The sequence below is a fragment of the Pteropus alecto genome, unplaced genomic scaffold (genome assembly GCF_000325575.1).
Source record: "Pteropus alecto unplaced genomic scaffold, ASM32557v1 scaffold125, whole genome shotgun sequence".
NCBI classification, from domain to species: domain Eukaryota; kingdom Metazoa; phylum Chordata; class Mammalia; order Chiroptera; family Pteropodidae; genus Pteropus; species Pteropus alecto.
In genome coordinates, this window is record NW_006436888.1 from 3,803,870 (window position 1) to 3,822,983 (window position 19,114).

General features: G+C 39.9%; 1 protein-coding gene across 6 annotated transcripts in view; it reads right to left on the reverse strand.

Annotated features, from left to right (window-relative positions):
* The window catches only part of PRDM2 (PR/SET domain 2), a 97,595-nt gene that overhangs the window by 63,956 nt on the left and 14,525 nt on the right, over positions 1-19,114 (reverse strand). For 3 of the 6 annotated variants that reach the window (XM_025048548.1, XM_025048549.1, XM_025048550.1), the window contains exons 2-5: positions 18,370-18,487; positions 16,520-16,623; positions 5,915-6,067; positions 525-651 (exon numbers count right to left, since the gene is read on the reverse strand). In XM_025048548.1, the coding sequence (XP_024904316.1) occupies positions 525-651; positions 5,915-6,067; positions 16,520-16,623; positions 18,370-18,487 (502 nt within the window). Of the gene's footprint in view, positions 1-524; positions 652-5,914; positions 6,068-16,519; positions 16,624-18,369; positions 18,488-19,114 lie in introns of those variants that run through there. The other 3 variants (XM_015591351.2, XM_015591352.2, XM_015591350.2) reach the window with 2 other exon arrangements.

The window sequence follows — 19,114 nt, forward strand, 5'->3', positions numbered from 1 at the left end:
CGGCCCGCGCGGACCGGCAGTGTACGGCTCGGCCGGTTCTCTGCCCTCTGGGGGACGCGAGCTCATCGGCCACAGCACGCCCGGCCCTACCCGCACAGTCCCGGCGGGACACGAGGCCACCGAATCTGCGGACCTGGAAATGTCACTCTCAGAACACATTTTATGACGCGTTCGCTGGCAAATAGCACAAAAAGCTAAGAATATACCGGGCATGCACGACTCTGACGAGACCGGCTGCTGCGCCGGCCCGCAAGTCCTGCTATTTTTGATGTCCGAGAGTGAACTGACAACTAGCCCTCAGGCGGCACTGGGGTCTGCGCACTTTTCCACGCCCGCATTCCCGGCCCCAAGTTAGAAAAGAGCCCGAGCGGCGTCCGGCGCCGTGATTCAGCAGCGGCCCGGGGGGGCCGGAGCGCGGGCAGGCGGCCGGTCTGGAAAAGGTCACCGAGAGCCGCGGGCTCCGCCGGAGCCCGGATCCGGCCAGCCCAGGCGCGGCGGGGGAGCGGGCGGCGGCGGGATCCTACCTTTCCTGCTTTTCGGGGAGCTCCGCTTGCTCCGGGCGCTGGCTCGCTCTTCCTCAATCGCAGCTGCTATCTCGGGGTTGTCTTCCCCATTGTACCAGACCAGGAGCTCCTCGCCCGGCGCGATTGGCTGCGAAGAGAGAAGAGACAGGCGCCGGGCCAATCAGAGCGGCGGTTGTTGGCGGGGCGGGGGCAGGGCGGGGCCGCGAGCCGGAGGCCAGCCCGGCAGGAAGGGCTCCTAAATCCTCCGCGGCGGAGGGCTGGGCGGCCGCGGGAAGGGACCCTCTGCTGGAGGGAGGACCTCACTTCCCGCCCGCCTCCTCTGCTGGGGGTCCGCAAGGCCACTAAGGGTCTGACTAGGAGAGATTGCTTTAAACTTAAAACTGCCATGCTGCCGAATCTGACTGTTCAAAGCCTCGCAACTACACGCAGAAGGAAAAATAAAACACGGAACCATTTTGCCCATGAAATCTAACTGATGAGAAATTTAAAGCACAATTAGAACCCCGTAGTTTGGCAAGAGAAGTGCTAAAAGCTAATGGCCACTGCACCGTTCAGGTTCTAACAAGTTAAACATGATAAGGAAGAACTATATGCCCCCGCACATTTATAAGTCACCGCTAATTATATCACGGAAAGGCTAAAAGCAGAGGACACACAAGCGTCCTGGCAGTATATTATCTATGCACTGCCACCAACCTGCTCAGGTCCGTGGAGAATTCACCGCCTTGTCCTCTGCACCACACATCGAGTTTACATGACAACTTAAATTTAAAAGGAAATGCCTAAAAATAACTCACACATATTATGCTCCTAAAACATTCATTCTTAACAGCCATGTGAGCAGTGAGGACATATACCATCATCATCATACTAATTACACCTAGAACAAGATCCTGAAGAATAAGTATACTGAGTGGAAAGATTATACTTCTAAATAGAATTTAAGGAAATGGCTTATTGGTTTCTCTCACAATGACTTCTGTTCAGAAAGTTCCAAGAGTATCCACACAAGTAAAATTCTGCCTAAAACCCATTGAATAAAATTAGAATCTGTGAGTCCATATTGATATAAACGAATGAATGAACAAGTAAATAAATAAGAAGGAAAGCTCTTCCTTAAAGTAGAACTCAACTAACCAACGAAAAAAGTAATAGAATTAGAAAATCACCAGTTGGCAATCATCTCAGTAATAACTATTTCAGGCAAGAATCATCCATGGCGAAAGTTTGAGGAGTGACAGAATACTTGCAAAGTCTCAAAATATCTCCCTATAAAACATTTATTGACTACAAAGGGAAAAACGGTATCTTTATGAGACAAAGAGACATTATGTGCCTCCTGACCATGTACAGAAGAGAACACAGCATCGCTTCTAGAGGTTTCTGCCCAAAATGCATAAACACAATTTAATCATAATAAATCATAAGAAAAGCCCAAACTGTGAGACATTCTACAAAATAACTGACCAGTTCTCTCAAAACTGAAAGGTTATAAAAGCAAAGACTGAGGGACAGATGACATTATAACTGAATGCAAGTGAGCTTTCTATTCCCATAAGGATATGATTGGAACAACCATATCCTTATGGGAATAGAAAGCTCACTTGCTTTCTATGTGACTAAGGTGTATCAATTAGCTCAGGGGTCCCCAAACCCCGGGGCTGGGGGCTGGGGGCTGGTATTGGGCAGTGACCTGTTAGGAACTGGGCAGCACAGCAGAAGGTGAGTGGCAGGTGAGCGAGCAAATCTTCATCTGGATTCGCAGCCGCTCCCCAGAGCCACCATCACCGCCTCAACTCTGCCTCAGCTCCACCTCAGATCATCAGACGTTAGATTCTCTTAGGAGCACGGGTCCCTGGTGCTAAAAAGGTTGGGGACTGCTGGCTTAGCTAATAAAATACCGTCAGTGTTAGCTTCCCAGTTTTGAGCACTGCACTTCGGTTGTGGAGAGGGATGCTCTTTTTGTTTTTAAGAGCAGGGAGAATCCCATCTAAGATGTCAGCTTAGAAACAATATAGTTCGATTCAACATACCTTCCAGTCTAGATAATACCCTTGAAAGTAAATATTTTGTTTCATTCTCTGCAGAATTGTTTATATAGTCCAAATTTTGAAATATTCTAAATTCTTTAAAATGAAAGAACAAGCCACTGTTTCCTTTGCTCCCTCACCCAAGGAAGGCTAAAACTTGATATTTTCTTCTCTTTAAACCAATGTATTATATTTTTTCAAAAAATGTTTTATTAGTTTCAGCTATACAGCACAATAATAGTTAGGCATTTATAAAATTAAACCAATGTATTATTAGTTCCCTTCTTGAGTCAGTTAAGCCTAAACCAAAGAAAACTTAACCTAACATATATAAGATTCGATGAGTTAAAATAAAGATTTTATGAGTCAATATATAAGATTTTTATGAATTAAAATAGCCATTACAGATGCCTTTTGGTACTGTTTCTGCTGAAAGAATGGGCTTTTTTACTTAAACAATTTATAGTTTCAAATGTATAGTTTGCTTCTCTATTTTTTTATTGTGAGTCACATATTCATGGAATGGTGCTATCATATAATAATTGAAATGATTAGGAAATATGTAAAGGCTTAAATAAAACTAAAGTGAAAGAGAACATGGAAAAGAGAAAAACAGCATTCCCAACTTATTCCTAACCCAAACAGCATAACCAGAACACTGGCTGCAAGACACCCACGGGACGCTTTCATGATACCTCCCAGACTCAGCTTAAGCTTCCAGGGTCATTCCACTGCAATCTCCTGAAGAGTACTAATTGTGCTAGCAAAGTATCAGCACAAACTTTTTACTTAGCAGGGTATTCTTTTGTTGTTGCCAAATACACAAAGTAAAACATATCAGAATCTGTTTTTACCTCAAATTTAACAAAGAATTTCTAAACAGCTAATGAGCTGGTGAGTAGCTAGATTAAAAACAATGAGATTTGCTAGCTGCTGAATAACTTTCAAAACTGTTAGCAATTAAGGTGATTATATTACTGAGCTGTATACTTCTCAACTTCATACCAATAACGGATACATAAATGAGACCACAGACCTTACCTGTTTCGTTCACTACTACAGAAGAACATCTACTACATACTAGACTATATTTGTCAAACTACCGAATAGAAGAATGAATGGACAGCAGGCTACCAGTTAACTTTCAGGAATTTAAAATAGTTTCTAATCATAGTATAAGCAAAACCGGTGTTGAGATTTTCCAATTACCTGGGTGATAGTTGAGAAACTGATACAGAACCCAGAAGAATACAACATGTAATTTATTTACAAAATCTAATCCACAGAAAGCTTAATCTGTAGTTAGATAATCACTAGTAAGGAATCTGAAAGGTCTCACGCATACCTGAGCAAACATCAAAGGGCAGGACAGAGGGAGGTCTGCAGGGATCACAACTATGTCAGGTCAGACTAAGACAGGTAGCGACAATAGCAGCAGTACAGCTAGTTAACGCTTTGAATCCCTGGGCTGGACTCAGAACACTTCACAGAACCTTACACACATCATCTTGTTTAATCTTCACAACGACTGTACATATTAATTTTATTACTACCTCCATTTTTATATATGAGAAAATTAAGACACAGAATTTAAGTAACTTCTCGTGGTCGCACATCTAGAAGCCAAAACCTGCTCACAAGGCCTCCACTCCTAACTATGACACTATGCTGCCCTGCCAAAATAGCAGCCATCATTTATTTAGCATTTATTAGGCACTAGAGCTCTGCCCATAATCACCTATGAAATTGCCGTGATCGCCCTATGAAGGCGATGTTATAATTATCTGTATCTTACAAATAAGGAAACTGAGGCACACAGCGGTGACTTGCCTAAGGTCACACAGCTAGGAGAGTCACAATGACTTGCCTAGGGTCACACAAGCCAGGACCTCATCCAGAAGTCTGGCTTCAGAGTCCACTCTCCCAAACATTATGTCTCTTGCTTCTCGATGTTTCTCAGATTTGCTACTAGAGAAGAACACAGTTTAATGAAGGAACTGCGAAGTGTCCTAACACCTCCCTGGGTTTGCTCTCCCTTGGAATCTCATTTCCACTCCCTGTCTCGTATTCGTCCCCTCGCTGGCATTTCATCTCCGCCAGGGTTCTGCCTCACAGATTTGACCAGATAGAACTATCACTTTAAATACATTTAAGAAACAGAATGAACTATTGAATCAAATTTTGAATGTTATTTCAAATTCCAATGTAACAAAATTTCATAGTAATACCTACTAGAAAATCATGCTATTATAATACAGCAGAAATAAAATAGAAAAGAAGGTTGTAAAAGTTTTAAATGAGAAAGCGCCACAAAAATGTATTTCCACAGACTGGAAGCAAGGATGTGGGTACACATGAGGCAGAGGACAGTCCAATTGGCTAAAGATAACAGAAAAAATACAGCAAAAAAAAAAAAAAAAAAAATTTAAGCAGCTTTTTCTTAACTAAACTTCTAGAAGTCCTAGTGCTACCAAACACGCAAAACTCAGAATGCTGCAAAAACTGACCATCATCTTAAATGCCTGCTCATCTAGAGTTTTCAACTCCATAAAGATAACTTCTTTCATGAACTGTCACCCATTCTGACATTTTTAATAGAAGTGAATAAAGAGAAATTTGCCTTACAGCAGTTTCAGCAAACGGATCTACTCCAATTCCAAAGCATCACCACTCCACCTCCAAGAACATTTCCCCGTACGATGAGTCCAGATTTGCCCTCCGAGAGAATGTGACAACAAAGGAGACAGACAGGGGCTGGCAGAAATGGAGCCACATTTAACGCTTCCCAACGCTAACTTCTCTGCATGTACTCGGTGACCTCTGACCTCACCACAAACCCTAAAAATGGCTTTCCTCCTTTTTTCATCTCAACAGCGAATGTCTCCAAATAAAAATCTGGCAGAAGGAAGAAACGTATTCTGTTTAATTCCCATTCTGTACAAAAGTTAGGAAGAAAAGCTGATCCAAGGCTACATTACATCGAAGACTAACATCGTGTTTTCAGTTAACACAGAACCACTGTAGCCAGATAGTTTCTCACAGTTGGATAAATCTGCCCGTCAAGCAGTTCCTAATGCCTCTGTACCTCAGGAGGAGAGAGGGAGCTGCTACCAGCTTATCAGTATCTACAAAGATGCAGTGCGTAATTACTGGACACCCTCTGCCTGCTTTAGTGCCCTTACGCACACGAAGCCATGGCAACCATATATTTAAAACAGACCTTTCAATGTGGTGATGAACCACTTTCAAATATAATACTCCCAAGGTTGGCAGAGTTATTACTGTCAGTCACGACTAAGGACAGCATTTGCAAAAATGCATGCGGAGTAACTAACGACAGACTAATTCTAACACTCTTACCTTTAAAGTTTTATAGTAAATGGCCCTGTTGATTTCCAGTGGAAACAAATTTTGTTCTTCTCCTGAGCAAGCCCAATTCACATATCGCAGCCAGTTCCCCTTCTCAGGATCGGTGGCATCGATGCACATCCATCCCAAATTTGGGTAATAAACCTTGGGAGGAGGAAAACACTTTTGTTAAAATCGGAGTATCTTAAAATGTTTCCACTTGCAACTTTTAAAACAATTCTTTTTTATTATATGCAAGTACTCTATAAAGCATTTCACAGAAACAAAATAAATAAGAGAGAAAAGAAAAATAAAAAATGAAAAAAGATATAAAACTGTACAATCCTTATTAGTTATTTTCTTATCTGGGCTTATTTGAGTAATTTTTTCTACTAAAGTTGGAGAGCTACAGTAAATACGGTTAATGATCTCTAAACGCTTCACGAATATGTACACAAAGACAAGTGACAACTCTATTCCCTAAAGATAGAACTGGAGGAGTGCACTGGCAGCGCCCCAGCCCCGAGCTCGCTGGGCGGTTGTGCAAGTTGAGCGTGGGGCCCAGTCCTGCCCGGTCCCTTTACTGCAGGGCTGACCAGAACTGCAGTGTGAACTCCAAGTGGGTAACAGGCTATGATGCTTTTGCAAACTCGGCTCACCCTTAAACCCTTCTCTATCCAGAGCATCTGTCCAGACTGAGGTGCTATGGAAAATAAATTGGTAGGATATACTAACGTTCTTCCAAAAAAAGATAAAAAACCCAACCCCTCTTTTAGGGGTCAGATCAAATCTACTCTTGCAAGAAGCTTTCCCTGATGAAAATCTTCTTGCAAGAGTCGATTTGATAGATGTGTATTATGCGTGTGTGTGTGTGTATGTATATACATATATATGTTTTACTTCCCCAAATTAAGCACTGCAAAAGAACTACAGAATCAATCTGACAGACCTATGAAAAACAAAACAAAAAGGATGTCTTTTACTTTCTCTTTAGGAAGAAAAGAAAGAATTTCGATGCTTCCATTTCTTTCCTCCATGTGGAAATTGAGGAACAAAAGTTAAATAATTTTCCCTAAGTCACCCACTTGGCTAGTAGTAAAGATGGGCTTAAACCCAGATCTGCTTGACCTCTACTTGTCAGTCCCTTCCCTGACCACCTTAGTTAAAACTGCAGATCCTCCTCTTCCCATCAGCTGCCCTAGCCACCCGCCCCCGCCACTTTACCATCCCTCATAGCACTTACGCTCTTTTTCAATGTGAGATAATCTACTTACTTATTTGACTTAGTGACTCTCTCCCCACACCAGAGTATTAGCTCCATGAGGAGAAGGCATTTCAGCCTTTTCATTCACTGCATAACCTCCAACACCTTTGCCAGCACCTGGCAAAGAGTGGGCTCTCAATAAATTACTATGGAATGAATGAAAGGGCACCATTACACACAACTGTGTAACTGCTATTGTTAAATGAGCACCTACTATGTGACAGGAACCATAAGGAAAGGCGCTTTGTAGTCACGTTATTTTATCACTGTAAGTGCCAAGGAGAATCTTTTCACTGTAATTACCTACAGTGAGTTTATTCAAAAACGGTTGTTTGCTTAAACACCTATCTTCACCATTCTAAAAAGAGATTATGCATGTCACATTAGACTCCTTGTCAAACTCCTATCATAATCATCCTGTTTACACACACACGCACACGTGCGTGCACACTTCTCCTTTAAAACAAAGAGAACGAGCAGCCCCCAAATGGTATGTTATGAAAAAAACAGCATCACAATGCAAAATGTGAACTTTTACACACCAAAATACTATAAACTGCTTTACTTTAAAATGTTTATGGGATATTTCTGTCATGTTTGCCAGCATGATAAAATAAGGAGACTAAAGTAGTTAGTCCTTTAATACTGTCAGTCCATTATTAGTAACGTTTTATTAACTTAGGGATAAAAAGCCCCATTCTGATGTATCACAATGGATGGCGTAATCCCACTCACTCCCAGCCCACATACTGGCGCAGCTACAGACACCAACGGGATGGAGATGACGCTGGAAAACATCGCACAGCTAAAGAAGGCAGCTGGAGAGAGGCATCAAGAGGCTACCCACCAACCTGAGAATAACAGCACAGGCTGTGCCGGGAACCTCCAGGCTCCCAAGTCAATACAGACCTTTGCAAATAGCAAGGTATTCCACTTGAGAGAATTCTTTATGTATAGCGCAGCTCCTTTTGTTTCAAAAGGGAAAAAGGCATCTGCTAAATCGTGCTTAAACTAAGATACTTAGTTTACAGAAAAAGATTAACATTTCCACTTTTTTAAATGTACAAACAAGTAATTCACTTGGCCAAAACCTCTTGAAGAAAAAAATTAAACTTACCTAACAATAATCAAAAACAACTTCAAATTAAATAAATTTCAGCTATCAAACTGGTAAGAATGTTTTCTTAAGGAAAAAAAATAAAAAAACAAGATTAGAAAGCAGATATTCCCCTAAACAACGCTGATCAGAGAACTGGTATCATTTTTTTAGATAGAAGTTAGCAGTACTTGACCAAAAAAAATCTAAAATGTACACCCACTTTAACCAGCGTATCTATTTGTAGGAATTTATTCTGAGATAATTGGGCAATCGTACCAAGATGAATGTACAAAGATGTTCACAGAAGTGCAGTTCACTAGCCCGTTTCCAATTCATTCCTACATGGAAAACACCATGGGTTAGGGGAGTATGATAATCCACGCACGGAGCAGATTATTAAACAAACATTGAAAAGTACTACTGTGTAAATGATTCATCGGCTTATATGTAAACTTTTGTTAGATATTTCTGTATTCCTTAAGAATTTTTTTTTCCAATAAACACATTATTTCTATAACTAGAAGAAAACAAAGATAATCAGAAATTGTGGAAACATCATTGGTATAAAAGTCATAATACACTGATGACTGAATAAAGCCATTTATAGAAAGTATGGCTTATATGATGCCATTTTTGTTTTAAACATGAATATATGAAGAGAAAAATACTCTGAAATTAAATAAGTGAAAATGTTAATAATAGTTTTCTCTGAGAAGTGGGATTATTCATGGTTTTTATTTTTTTCTTCTGCTGATCTGAATTTTCTCCCTTTTCTCCACCGATTTAGTATAATCTCTAAGTGAGAGAGAGAAGGGAGTGAGTGGGGAGAACAAGATGGTCTTCTGAATGAAAATCTAAGTCTGAATGAAAGTAGCCAAGGCCTGCCGAATGCTGAGCTGAAGTACGCCCCTTCCTCCTCCTTCCCACATCAGCACACACGCACATTTTTAAAACTATGTGGCTTTAGTGTGCTCATTTTTATTGAGCATCTAACCTTATATTTAAGAAGTGGGATGAAAATGTGTTTTTATAAATGATTCCTACCTCAGTTGTCCAAACCTTGGTTTCTAATTAGAATTAATTTCAGTGACTGACACACAGACTCTGATCTTTAAAATGAGACCGAATTTTGCTTCATGTAACTATAAATTACTAGACTGCAAAAGTGCCATAACACCACTAGGCCAGGGCGGTGCGAAGACAGTGGAGAACCACCTAGAATCCCTTCCTCTCAGACGAAGACAACGCAAAGGCAGGTCAGACTCCCACCCTAACTCAAACTCACAACATGTAACAAAACTACTCCAGATCTTCATGATGACCAAGAAACATTCAGCTGACTTGACCCAAAGGAGAAATAGTTCCATATAATCGATAATTTTTCCTGATGCAATATATAAAACAGTCCCTTTTAACAAAGTAGGGGCGCCTCACTTGGTACTACGTATTATGAAACAATTTTTACAAATTAATTTTCAAATCGGAATTCCCTATTTGGAGAGAAAGAAGTGAAGAAATGGAAACACCTTTGTGCCAAGCAGTGGACTAGATGCTTTATGTGTTATTCTGACCTTTACAAGGACCTATGAAATATTATTAAGCCCCTTCTCCATATGAGGACACTAGGGAAAGTTGGTAATTTTACTAAAATGCTGAAGTCACTAACAGTCAGAGCCAAGATTCAAACCTGGTCCCCTCACTCACTCCTCATTTCTATTTTCTCTTTCCAAACTCCTCCTTCCCACTCTCAGCCTTCCCCAGGTTATCCAGGCCTGACCTCCTATCTGCCCCATCACTGAACAGAGACTGCGTACCAACTCTGTCAAACAGAAACAGAACGTAATGTTCACACCACCCAATTTCCATTCAATTTAACCCAGTCATTTCGAAATAGTCATGAAATTTTCTAAATTCAAAATTTAGTACACGCTCCAATTTAAAAAACACGTTCAAAATTAAGTCCACATGACATACAGAGAGAGGTTTGCAAAGAATGAACTACACTGTTAAAGTTACTTCATGGGTTGGAGATGAGAATTTTAATTTATATCCTTCCTTATCAGTTTATTTGTTATAATGTATGTATATTAATTCAAGTTTCTAAATTTTTAAAAAAATTCTCATTCCATTAATGCACATCCTAAACTGTGTGCCTCTGAGGTCCTTACCCAGACTCAACTTGCAGTAACCAACTTAACTTGACGGAAATCACTCCCTGGAACTAAGACACCTCTACATACTCTCATGCTGAGGTAAGACTTTTATTCTCCCCAACCGGCCCCCAAAGTTCGAGACTACAGTAATAAAGCCATTCCACTGGCTGGTCTGCAGACCTTCCCCCCTCCACCTCCCTGGCTCCAAACACAATGACAAAGACGGACGCCCTCCCGAAGGTCCGGAGGCTCCAGTTTGTCATACTGTCTGAGGCTCCTTTTCGTCTTCATTTCTCTGGGGGTCTAGATGGTTGAATTTCCAACACTATGATCTACAAGCAGTTTTCCACTTTCCCTGTCTAAACAAATAGAACTATAATTAGGCACTGTCTATCTCCCAGGAACAGACAGGGAAAGTGGGACACGGTGCAGAGAGCCACTGACGTCTGTATCAGGTAATTTCATATACATCGTCTCATCTGCAGCCAAATACACGAGGAGCTTGTTATCCTCAACTAAAAGTGACAATATAGAAAATAAGGATAAGTTCATTTTGGTATAGCACCATTTCAATGAAAACATTTAATAAGAGTTGTAACTTTCTAAGTTACGAGGAATTTTATTAACACTGCTACCTAAAAAATACTGTACCTTTTTGGTATGTTCCCATTCCAGTTGTTTTTGAGTTAGAGAACCTGATACCTGGGCTGCTTGTTAAGGACCATAAAACTGCCACCCTAGAGAAGTAACCTACTGGTGACTACAGACAAAAATAGACCTTTGGCACCAACCACTTCACTCCTCAGACTGCTTTAGAAAACCTGGGGCTTCTTTTAAGAATTATTCAAATGCATCACTGTATCTGAAATATCCTGAAGATTCTGGGATAAGGGAAATAAAAGAGAATCTAATAGGTGGTAAAATATACCAACATGTAGGTGTAGGTGATTCTAAAATACAAATTTAAAAACTAAGTAGCTAGCTGGGCCTCTCACGCCTGCAAAGCCAGGTTGCAAAGCCAGGTTCCATCCTTACCAAGGCTCCGCAGTGACTGACCCTTGACCCTCTTTTGAAATTAAGTTTCATATACATTTTCATACACAAACGTTTCTGGAAAATCTCCCAACAACAGATGCTCAATAAATGTTGACAGGTTCACAGCAGACCCCCAACCAACATCCACTAAATGAACAAAATAACAACATTCTTAAATCAGAAATTCTAACTCTGGAGCATGGATGCTTAAGAATTCCATAATACCCTAGAAATCATATCCAAATTTTGTGTATATATGTGCATCTGTATATTTTCTGGAGAGATTTTCAAAAAAGAGTAAAAATCTCTGGGCTCCACTAGTGGGAAGAGCACTGAACAGGCAACCAAGAAACCTGGGCTCTAACCCGACTCCAGGACTAACAGCTTTAAGACATCGAGCACGTGGCATTCAGCCTTCTCATTGTGGAGTTAGGGCATCTCTAGTATTCATTCTTTCACTGCACGCACACACACACACACAAACCCATGGGTATTGCCAGTAGTCTAGACAATACCACAAACGTTATATGCCAAGATCGGTGTTCCAGAACTTAGGGAAGTGCCCAGGACATGGTGAAAGCTTAACAAACAGGGCTTAAATCAGTGAATAAATTAAACTCTCAAACAGAATTTTTTTTTTTGGCATCGGCCCAAGCTGCCAATCTGAGCACAAGTTAACTTACTCAGGAAGATCACTTCATTCTCTGTACATCAATGTCCTTGTCTGTCATGAAGTTCTTGAGAGAATATGATTGGCCTAGCCGTTTCCATGACAACCAACTTTAAGGACTAAGTTCAAAATCTTAGTACTGCTATTAACCACACAGCTTCACAGTTAACCTAAGACACCAGACGGCACCATGCTCACTCCCATTGCTTCTCTTCTCCACACACTGAGATCAGGGCTTGGCAGACTTCCTCTATGAAGGGCCAGACAATAAATCTTTTCAGTTTCGTAGGCCATACGGTCTCTGTCGCAACTGTTCAACTCTGCCACTGTAGGGCAAAGCAGCCACAGAAAAAATGTAAACGAATGAGTGTTGCTGAGCTCCAATAAAACTTTGTTCATGAAGTGAAATTTGAATTTCGTATAACTTTTATGTGTCACAAAACATTTGATTTTTTGTTTAAACCACTTAAAAATGTAAAACCACTCTTAGCTCGAGGACTATCAAAACCAGCGGGCAGGGTGGAGTCCCCTGTCCTCCAGGTCTTTTCCTGAGGTGCGACTGACTCGGGGTTCAGAGGCTGGAAAGGAGCAGGAGGGGCTGAGGGGGCTTTTTGAAAGGCCCCGGAGAAGCGTTGGCTGGCTTCTCTGCTCTTTTTCTTCTTGCCTCCATTTTTAACTTAGACAAAATTTGAAATTAATGAGATAGCAAAAACTCTGAAGCACACCTGTTACTATCTAATCATAAAATAGGTTTTTACTTCTTAACAAATTACATTATTAGTCTTCTCATTACAGATATAATTTCTCTATCATTTTTGTTGAAATACAATTCTACTCTTCCCTCCATCCTCCTGACTCAAAATTTGTTGCCTGAATGAATAACATGCAAACAGAAGCAGTGAACTCTCAGTTTTCATCTATAATGGGGGGGTGGGGGGGAGGGAACTATTTAAAAGATTAACAATACTGCAATTTAAAAAGCTAGGAAGAAACATACTCCTGACGGTTATGTAAATTAGTACAACCCTTCTGGAGAACTGATAAGGAAAATCTACCAAATATTAAAATGTACAAAATAACTTCTGACTTAACAATTTATCTTAAGAAGATAACCAGACAAGTCAGCAAATGTGTATACAGAATGAGTTTCATACTTTGAATAATTAAAAACAAGAAAAAATTAAAACAACAAGTATCCAACTGCTTGAACAGTAGGAGGATACAACAGAATTCGAAGTGGCATAAGAAATAATGCTGTAGATAAGCATTTGACACAGATATGGCCATAAGATACTGAAAGAAAAAAGTATGTCAAAAATGACATGTTCTGTTTGATCTCCATTGCATGAAATGTCTATATATGGTGTTGGTATCTGTACCGGTGAATGTGAGAGACAGAAGAAAAACAGAGGCTGAGAAACAGAATTAAAAGAATGTTCACCAAGAAGTTCGCAGATGATTTTACTTTGTTTATAGTTTTCTGTACTATTTATATTATTTTGCAATGAACGTGTACTACCTTTATAATTTTTTAAAAAGTCACTAGAATGTACAACACTAGGAGTGTGCAACCCTCATTTAACTGTGGACTGTAAGTGGTAACGATGTGTCAATGTTGGTTCATCAATTGTAACAAATGCTCCACTCTGGTCAGGATCTTGACAGTGGGAGATGTTATGTAGGAACTCTCTGTACTTTCTCCTCAATTTTGCTGTGAACTCGAAACTGCTCTAAAAAATAAAGTCTATTAAATAAAAGACTTGTTAAAATAACTCATATGCCAACAATTCAAAAGTTCTGTTCCTCAGAAGCAATTTGAGCCCCGCAGAAGTGACTCTGAAAGGCATTCATCAGAAGCAGTTGTAGAGTACTGCAGATTGCTCTCAGCGTGTGTGGGGCCGTCAAGCCAAGTATGACATGAAGCCCAACATTTCAGCTGGCTAGCACTTTCCCGCCAGAAACTGATCAAAGAATGTTCTCCTCTTTGGAGAACCTGGCTGTTTTGTGCATTCCCCACTCCTGTAATTTCTCACTTAATAGAATGTTTTCAGTGAAAGCTTAAGACTGAATTAGACAATCAGGGCTCAAGAAAAGCAATTTAACACTTTGTCTTTGATTAGCTTTCAAACAGAGTTCTAGCTGGGGCAAAAGAACAGGCTGCTAAAAAAGATAAGCTGTTCTTAAGGGGCTTTAATAGAAGAACAAATGCCAAGATGAGATTTTAATGATAAGCAGTTTCTATGACATTAAAAAGAGGTCCTCCGATGCAAGTCTGAGGATAAGACCAAGAAGGCTGGAATAAATTAATGAGGAAATATGAAATTTTACCTGGATTCTTACTTTCTTCTTTATAAGAAATATATACATTATAATTTATGTACCCTATACTTTGCCAAATGCATACTTCTATATGTTTACATTATATATATGTACATATACACACACACACCTTTTAACAGAGCAAAAGGCTTAAAAATTTCTGTAAGGAACATATACTTTGTAGCTGGAACTATCTGAATGACATCCAGATTTTTCCTTTAAATTGCAGGAAGAAAAAGCCAGCCCTGATAAGCACTAAATCTTTAAATCTGACCAACAAGAGCTTGCAAGGTCATAAGATTCACAACTGGGGTAGTATGTAAGTTAGAAGCCTCTTAAGCAAACAGTGGAATGTTAACAGGTTTAGAAATCAAATCCCTAATATGCCATGGCTCCAATCACAATTTTCACCAAGCTACTACAAATTCACATTATGTATGAATTTCCATACAAATGAAGCTTAATGGACAAAAGGCACTGTTAACAATTTATATGACATGCCCAACAACACCAAACTGTTGTTTTGGGTAAAACAGGTACCATAAACTCAGGTTTACTATCAATGGCATTTGTTCAAGCTTAACGTTCTGCACACAGAACCCGAGCATGCATCTCCTGGGTCCCTGACATCCTCACTCTGACGAGTGCTGATCTGGGAGGGAATATTTGTTAGTTTCCCTTGGGAAACTGCTAAAATTAAAAATGTTGTTTATTTTGGAGCATAATTTCGTGGTCAAGAAATATGTAATCACTCGGGATAATATCATTTTTTTGGCTGGGCAGTTTTTCTACAACTCTGGCACCCTTTTACTTCAAAAGTGGTGAAAAAGCATAATGTAAATTATTCTCATGGTAAACCTTCATTTCCTAAGGCCTCTTGGGTTTTCTTTAAATTTATTACAAGGGAGTCACAAAAACAAAACAAAACAAAAACAAAAAACAAAGAAACAAAATTACTGGGATAAACTGTTGGAATTTTCGAGTTAAGAAACAGTGCTTATGTCATTGAGGAGAACAGCAATATACTTCAAATGCACAAATGCCACAGAACTTCTTGTTGGAAAGTGTCCAGACGTTTCCTAGGCATATTTTATTTTTAGGTTTTTATATGTTCACATCTGAAACAGATGCGATTCAATTTAAGACAATGAGATAGGAATGCTTTTCCTCACCACAGAAACACTTCACTCGCTTTAAAAAGGAGCCGCAGCACTGAGGTCCTCTAAGCAGGTGAGGCGCATGCCCGGACGGACACCCAGACTGATGCTGAATGGGCATGCAACTCTCCAGAAAACAATAAAAATGTACTTTATCTTCATAGCTATCCTAAAGAGATAGTTTCTACTCTCTCCATTTTAAAATTGAGGTTAAGTACGCTGCCCAGGGTCACAAAGCTAATGGCAGGATTTGGACGCAGGCAATCCAATGAAGCATTTCCGTCTCACTGCTGGGCAGGAGACGCGGGCTCCTGTTCTGCACCGACACCACTGTCAACGTGTGGGCCCCACAGGGAGGAGCAGTTCACGTCTGTTCTTGACCCTTTCACCTCTGTAAGGCGTGTGCCAATGCTCTGCTCTGTGTTCCAGAATTGTTGGGAGAACACAGAGTGACCAGAAAGAAAGGCTTCTGAAAAATACTAAGTGCTATATAAACATGCCACGTGCTAAATGTATTCAACTCTGAATATTCCAGCAAAACAGAGATGACTTTCTAAAGTACAGAAAAGACCCTAATGGTGTTTTTTTGCAGCCACCATGGGGTGTCTCCCTGGAAACCTGTAAAGTGACAGACCAAAGTCTTGGCTGCAAAGCAAACACCCTGAACGAGGCAATATAAAGAGTGGATTTGACATTTATTGTTGAGGATGGATGGCCAAGCAGTCTCAAAATGCAAATATAAATAGCGGTCTGTATCCAAGGAAGTACATGTTCTCCTTGATAAAAATATTCCTGATTTTAAAGAGCACATTAAAAAGGTTGTTTTAATTTCAAAATGTCAAATCCTAAGAGAAGAGAATGATTTTTTTAAAAAAAAAGTATAGAACTCTGATAAACAAAGAACCAGAATTCTTTCTTACCTCCCACATGTATACATTATTCTTAACCTGAGATCTTTTTTTCTTATCACCAACAAATGGCCCAAACTTTTTGCCTTTTAAAATTGGTTTAGTGGCCCAGACACCTAGAAAATAAAACCGATATTTTTATAACATATGTGGTTATTTTAAAGATTGAAGCATTAACATCAATTCAATTTCACAAAATAGTTAAAAAGCTAGACAACCTAAAAGCAAGATAACATTGAATCGACTAAAATCAAGTGAAATCAAATGCAGTCTTCAGTGGTGATTTTCTCTTCCTCTTTACATTCTTCTGTGCTTTCCAAATAGCCTGTAAAGAACCTATTTTTTTATAGCAGAAACGAATGTTTTACATTTGCTTGTTTTAAATTTTTACATGTGAAATTACCCAGAAAAGAATGTTTTTTTATAGCAGAAAAGAATGTTTTATATTTGTTTTTAATTTTTACATGTAAAATTACCCAGACAATACAATCACAAATATTTGGAGAATAGCACAATCACAACAATTAAAAAAAAAAATACCAGAATGTAGAGAAACTACAAATAACTTTTAAACTCCTCTTTCTACTTTCCTACAGATTTCAAATTGTCTCAAATGAACAGAGTTGCTTTTATAAAAAGTTAGAAATATAGTTTTATGAATAAATATTTTGGAAGTTTGTTCAAAGTGAAAACCTTCCCTCTCTTGCTAAGTTTCCTGAAAACTTAGCTACTGAAACAACTCACTTTTCCGAGTTTCAAAGAGCCAAGATTTTATGCTGCCCTGTGGTATTCTTAGGGGTATTTCTATTTCCTCTGCACTGACCATAAGGCAAACAGACAAGATGAAGCAGCAGTGGCTAAAATGGCAGGAGACCACCCCGAGTCAAGGGAACCAGTGCCCTTGCAGTGACTCAGTGATGACACCCCTGGACAGGTTCCCTCATTTTCTGGCCTCACTTCCTCATGTACAGAAAGAGCGTGGAGTCTCAGCCAGTCCTGTTCAGCCAGGATGTAAGAATTCCGCTTTTCTGTAAGTCTGTTCTGAATCTGGTTTGACAACGCAGCTAATATCAACTAGCGGGTCTATAAGATAAACCACTTTCATGTGAATGATACAATTTACACACTCAAGTTACTCACTGAATAATTTTCCATGAGAATGAAAAAAAAGCACTTAAAGATTTATTCACACACACATACACATAAACTGAAATATTTGAAGTACATCTTAAAAAAATAGAAATAGGACATAAACATGTACTTTGACTAAATTTTTATAATTTACTTCCTTAGCCTTCTGACTAAAGATTAGGACACAAAAACAAGACCAAATACACAAAAACTCGGCTTGTACTTGATAAGAAATCCCAGCCTAAAACATTCAGATACACTTAAGGCATCACTCATTCAAATATCTACTGAGGTCCAAAAAATGTCAGGTACTGGAGACACAGAGATAAATAAGAATGAAAGTCTTCACAAGCAATAGAAGGGACAGATGGGAAAACAAGAACAAAATAATGAAATAAATGTAATCGCACAATCCCACTCAAGTCATAGTGAAATCAGAGGCAAGGGAGCAACGCATCCTGTGGGAAGAACAGCCCTGGGGAAACGCGCGGGAAGCAGGGCGCTTAGGCTGAGTCACAAAGGATGGTGGGTGTGCCGATGTTTCTGGTTTAACTTCGCCATCTGTCCACCCTGGATTCTTGACTAGAAATTGCATAAATATCACATAATCTTCTAAGTCAGAGTATACCTCTGTTGCTTTTATAGTGAGCTTCCTACCTTAAATGTCCCAAAGGAAGCCTGGCTGCAGCCCGCTCTCCCTTCCCTGTCTCTTCTGTAACCCTAATACTCACCAATCCGAGTCTTGTCAACAGCAGATGGGAAAAGCCTCACTTCCTCCGGAAGTCCTCGAAGCACGTGTTCAGGTACCTCGGCCAGGGTCTCAGCAGCTGCCCCAGACTCAGTAGTGTTCTGCAGGTCAAGAAACAGAAGGACCACAGCAAAAGGAAGAAAACCAGTTAGTGTTTTGTTTTTTCCCTGGTCCACTAAGCAAGTATGCAAAAATATAACTGAAAGCTGAAACCAGCAAAGCAAACCAAGACGATGATGTCAAGCATTTCGGGAGTTGCTTTGATGCTTGTTTATGAGTCTCCAAAGGAAACCACTGCAACCTTCAAGCATGTTTGTGTTCATCTATTTTGTTCCTGCCACCTGTAGCCATTTGCAAAATATGTAAATCCCTGGCACCATATTGCTATAAACTCTCAGAGAATCTGGCAGTAAAATACAGCTTAAGCTTACTTTTAAAAAGTCAAAGGCTACCATTAGCATTTTAAAACAGTTAAAAACTCAAAGTCGGCACTCCCTACTTAAATGAACACTTTCAGCACATACTGTAAGGGCCATGCCAGCCAACTGGACCCCATCCAATCTGTGCTTTCATTCTTTAGCAATGACACCCCTTGACAGGGGCTTGAAAATTCCAACCATGAACACAATTTGTTCTGGAACTTCAATGGAAGTGCGACCTTTCCAGGAAACAGCAATTTGCCACTGTCTACCAAGTAATTAAATAGCAAAGTCACCACAGTATCACAA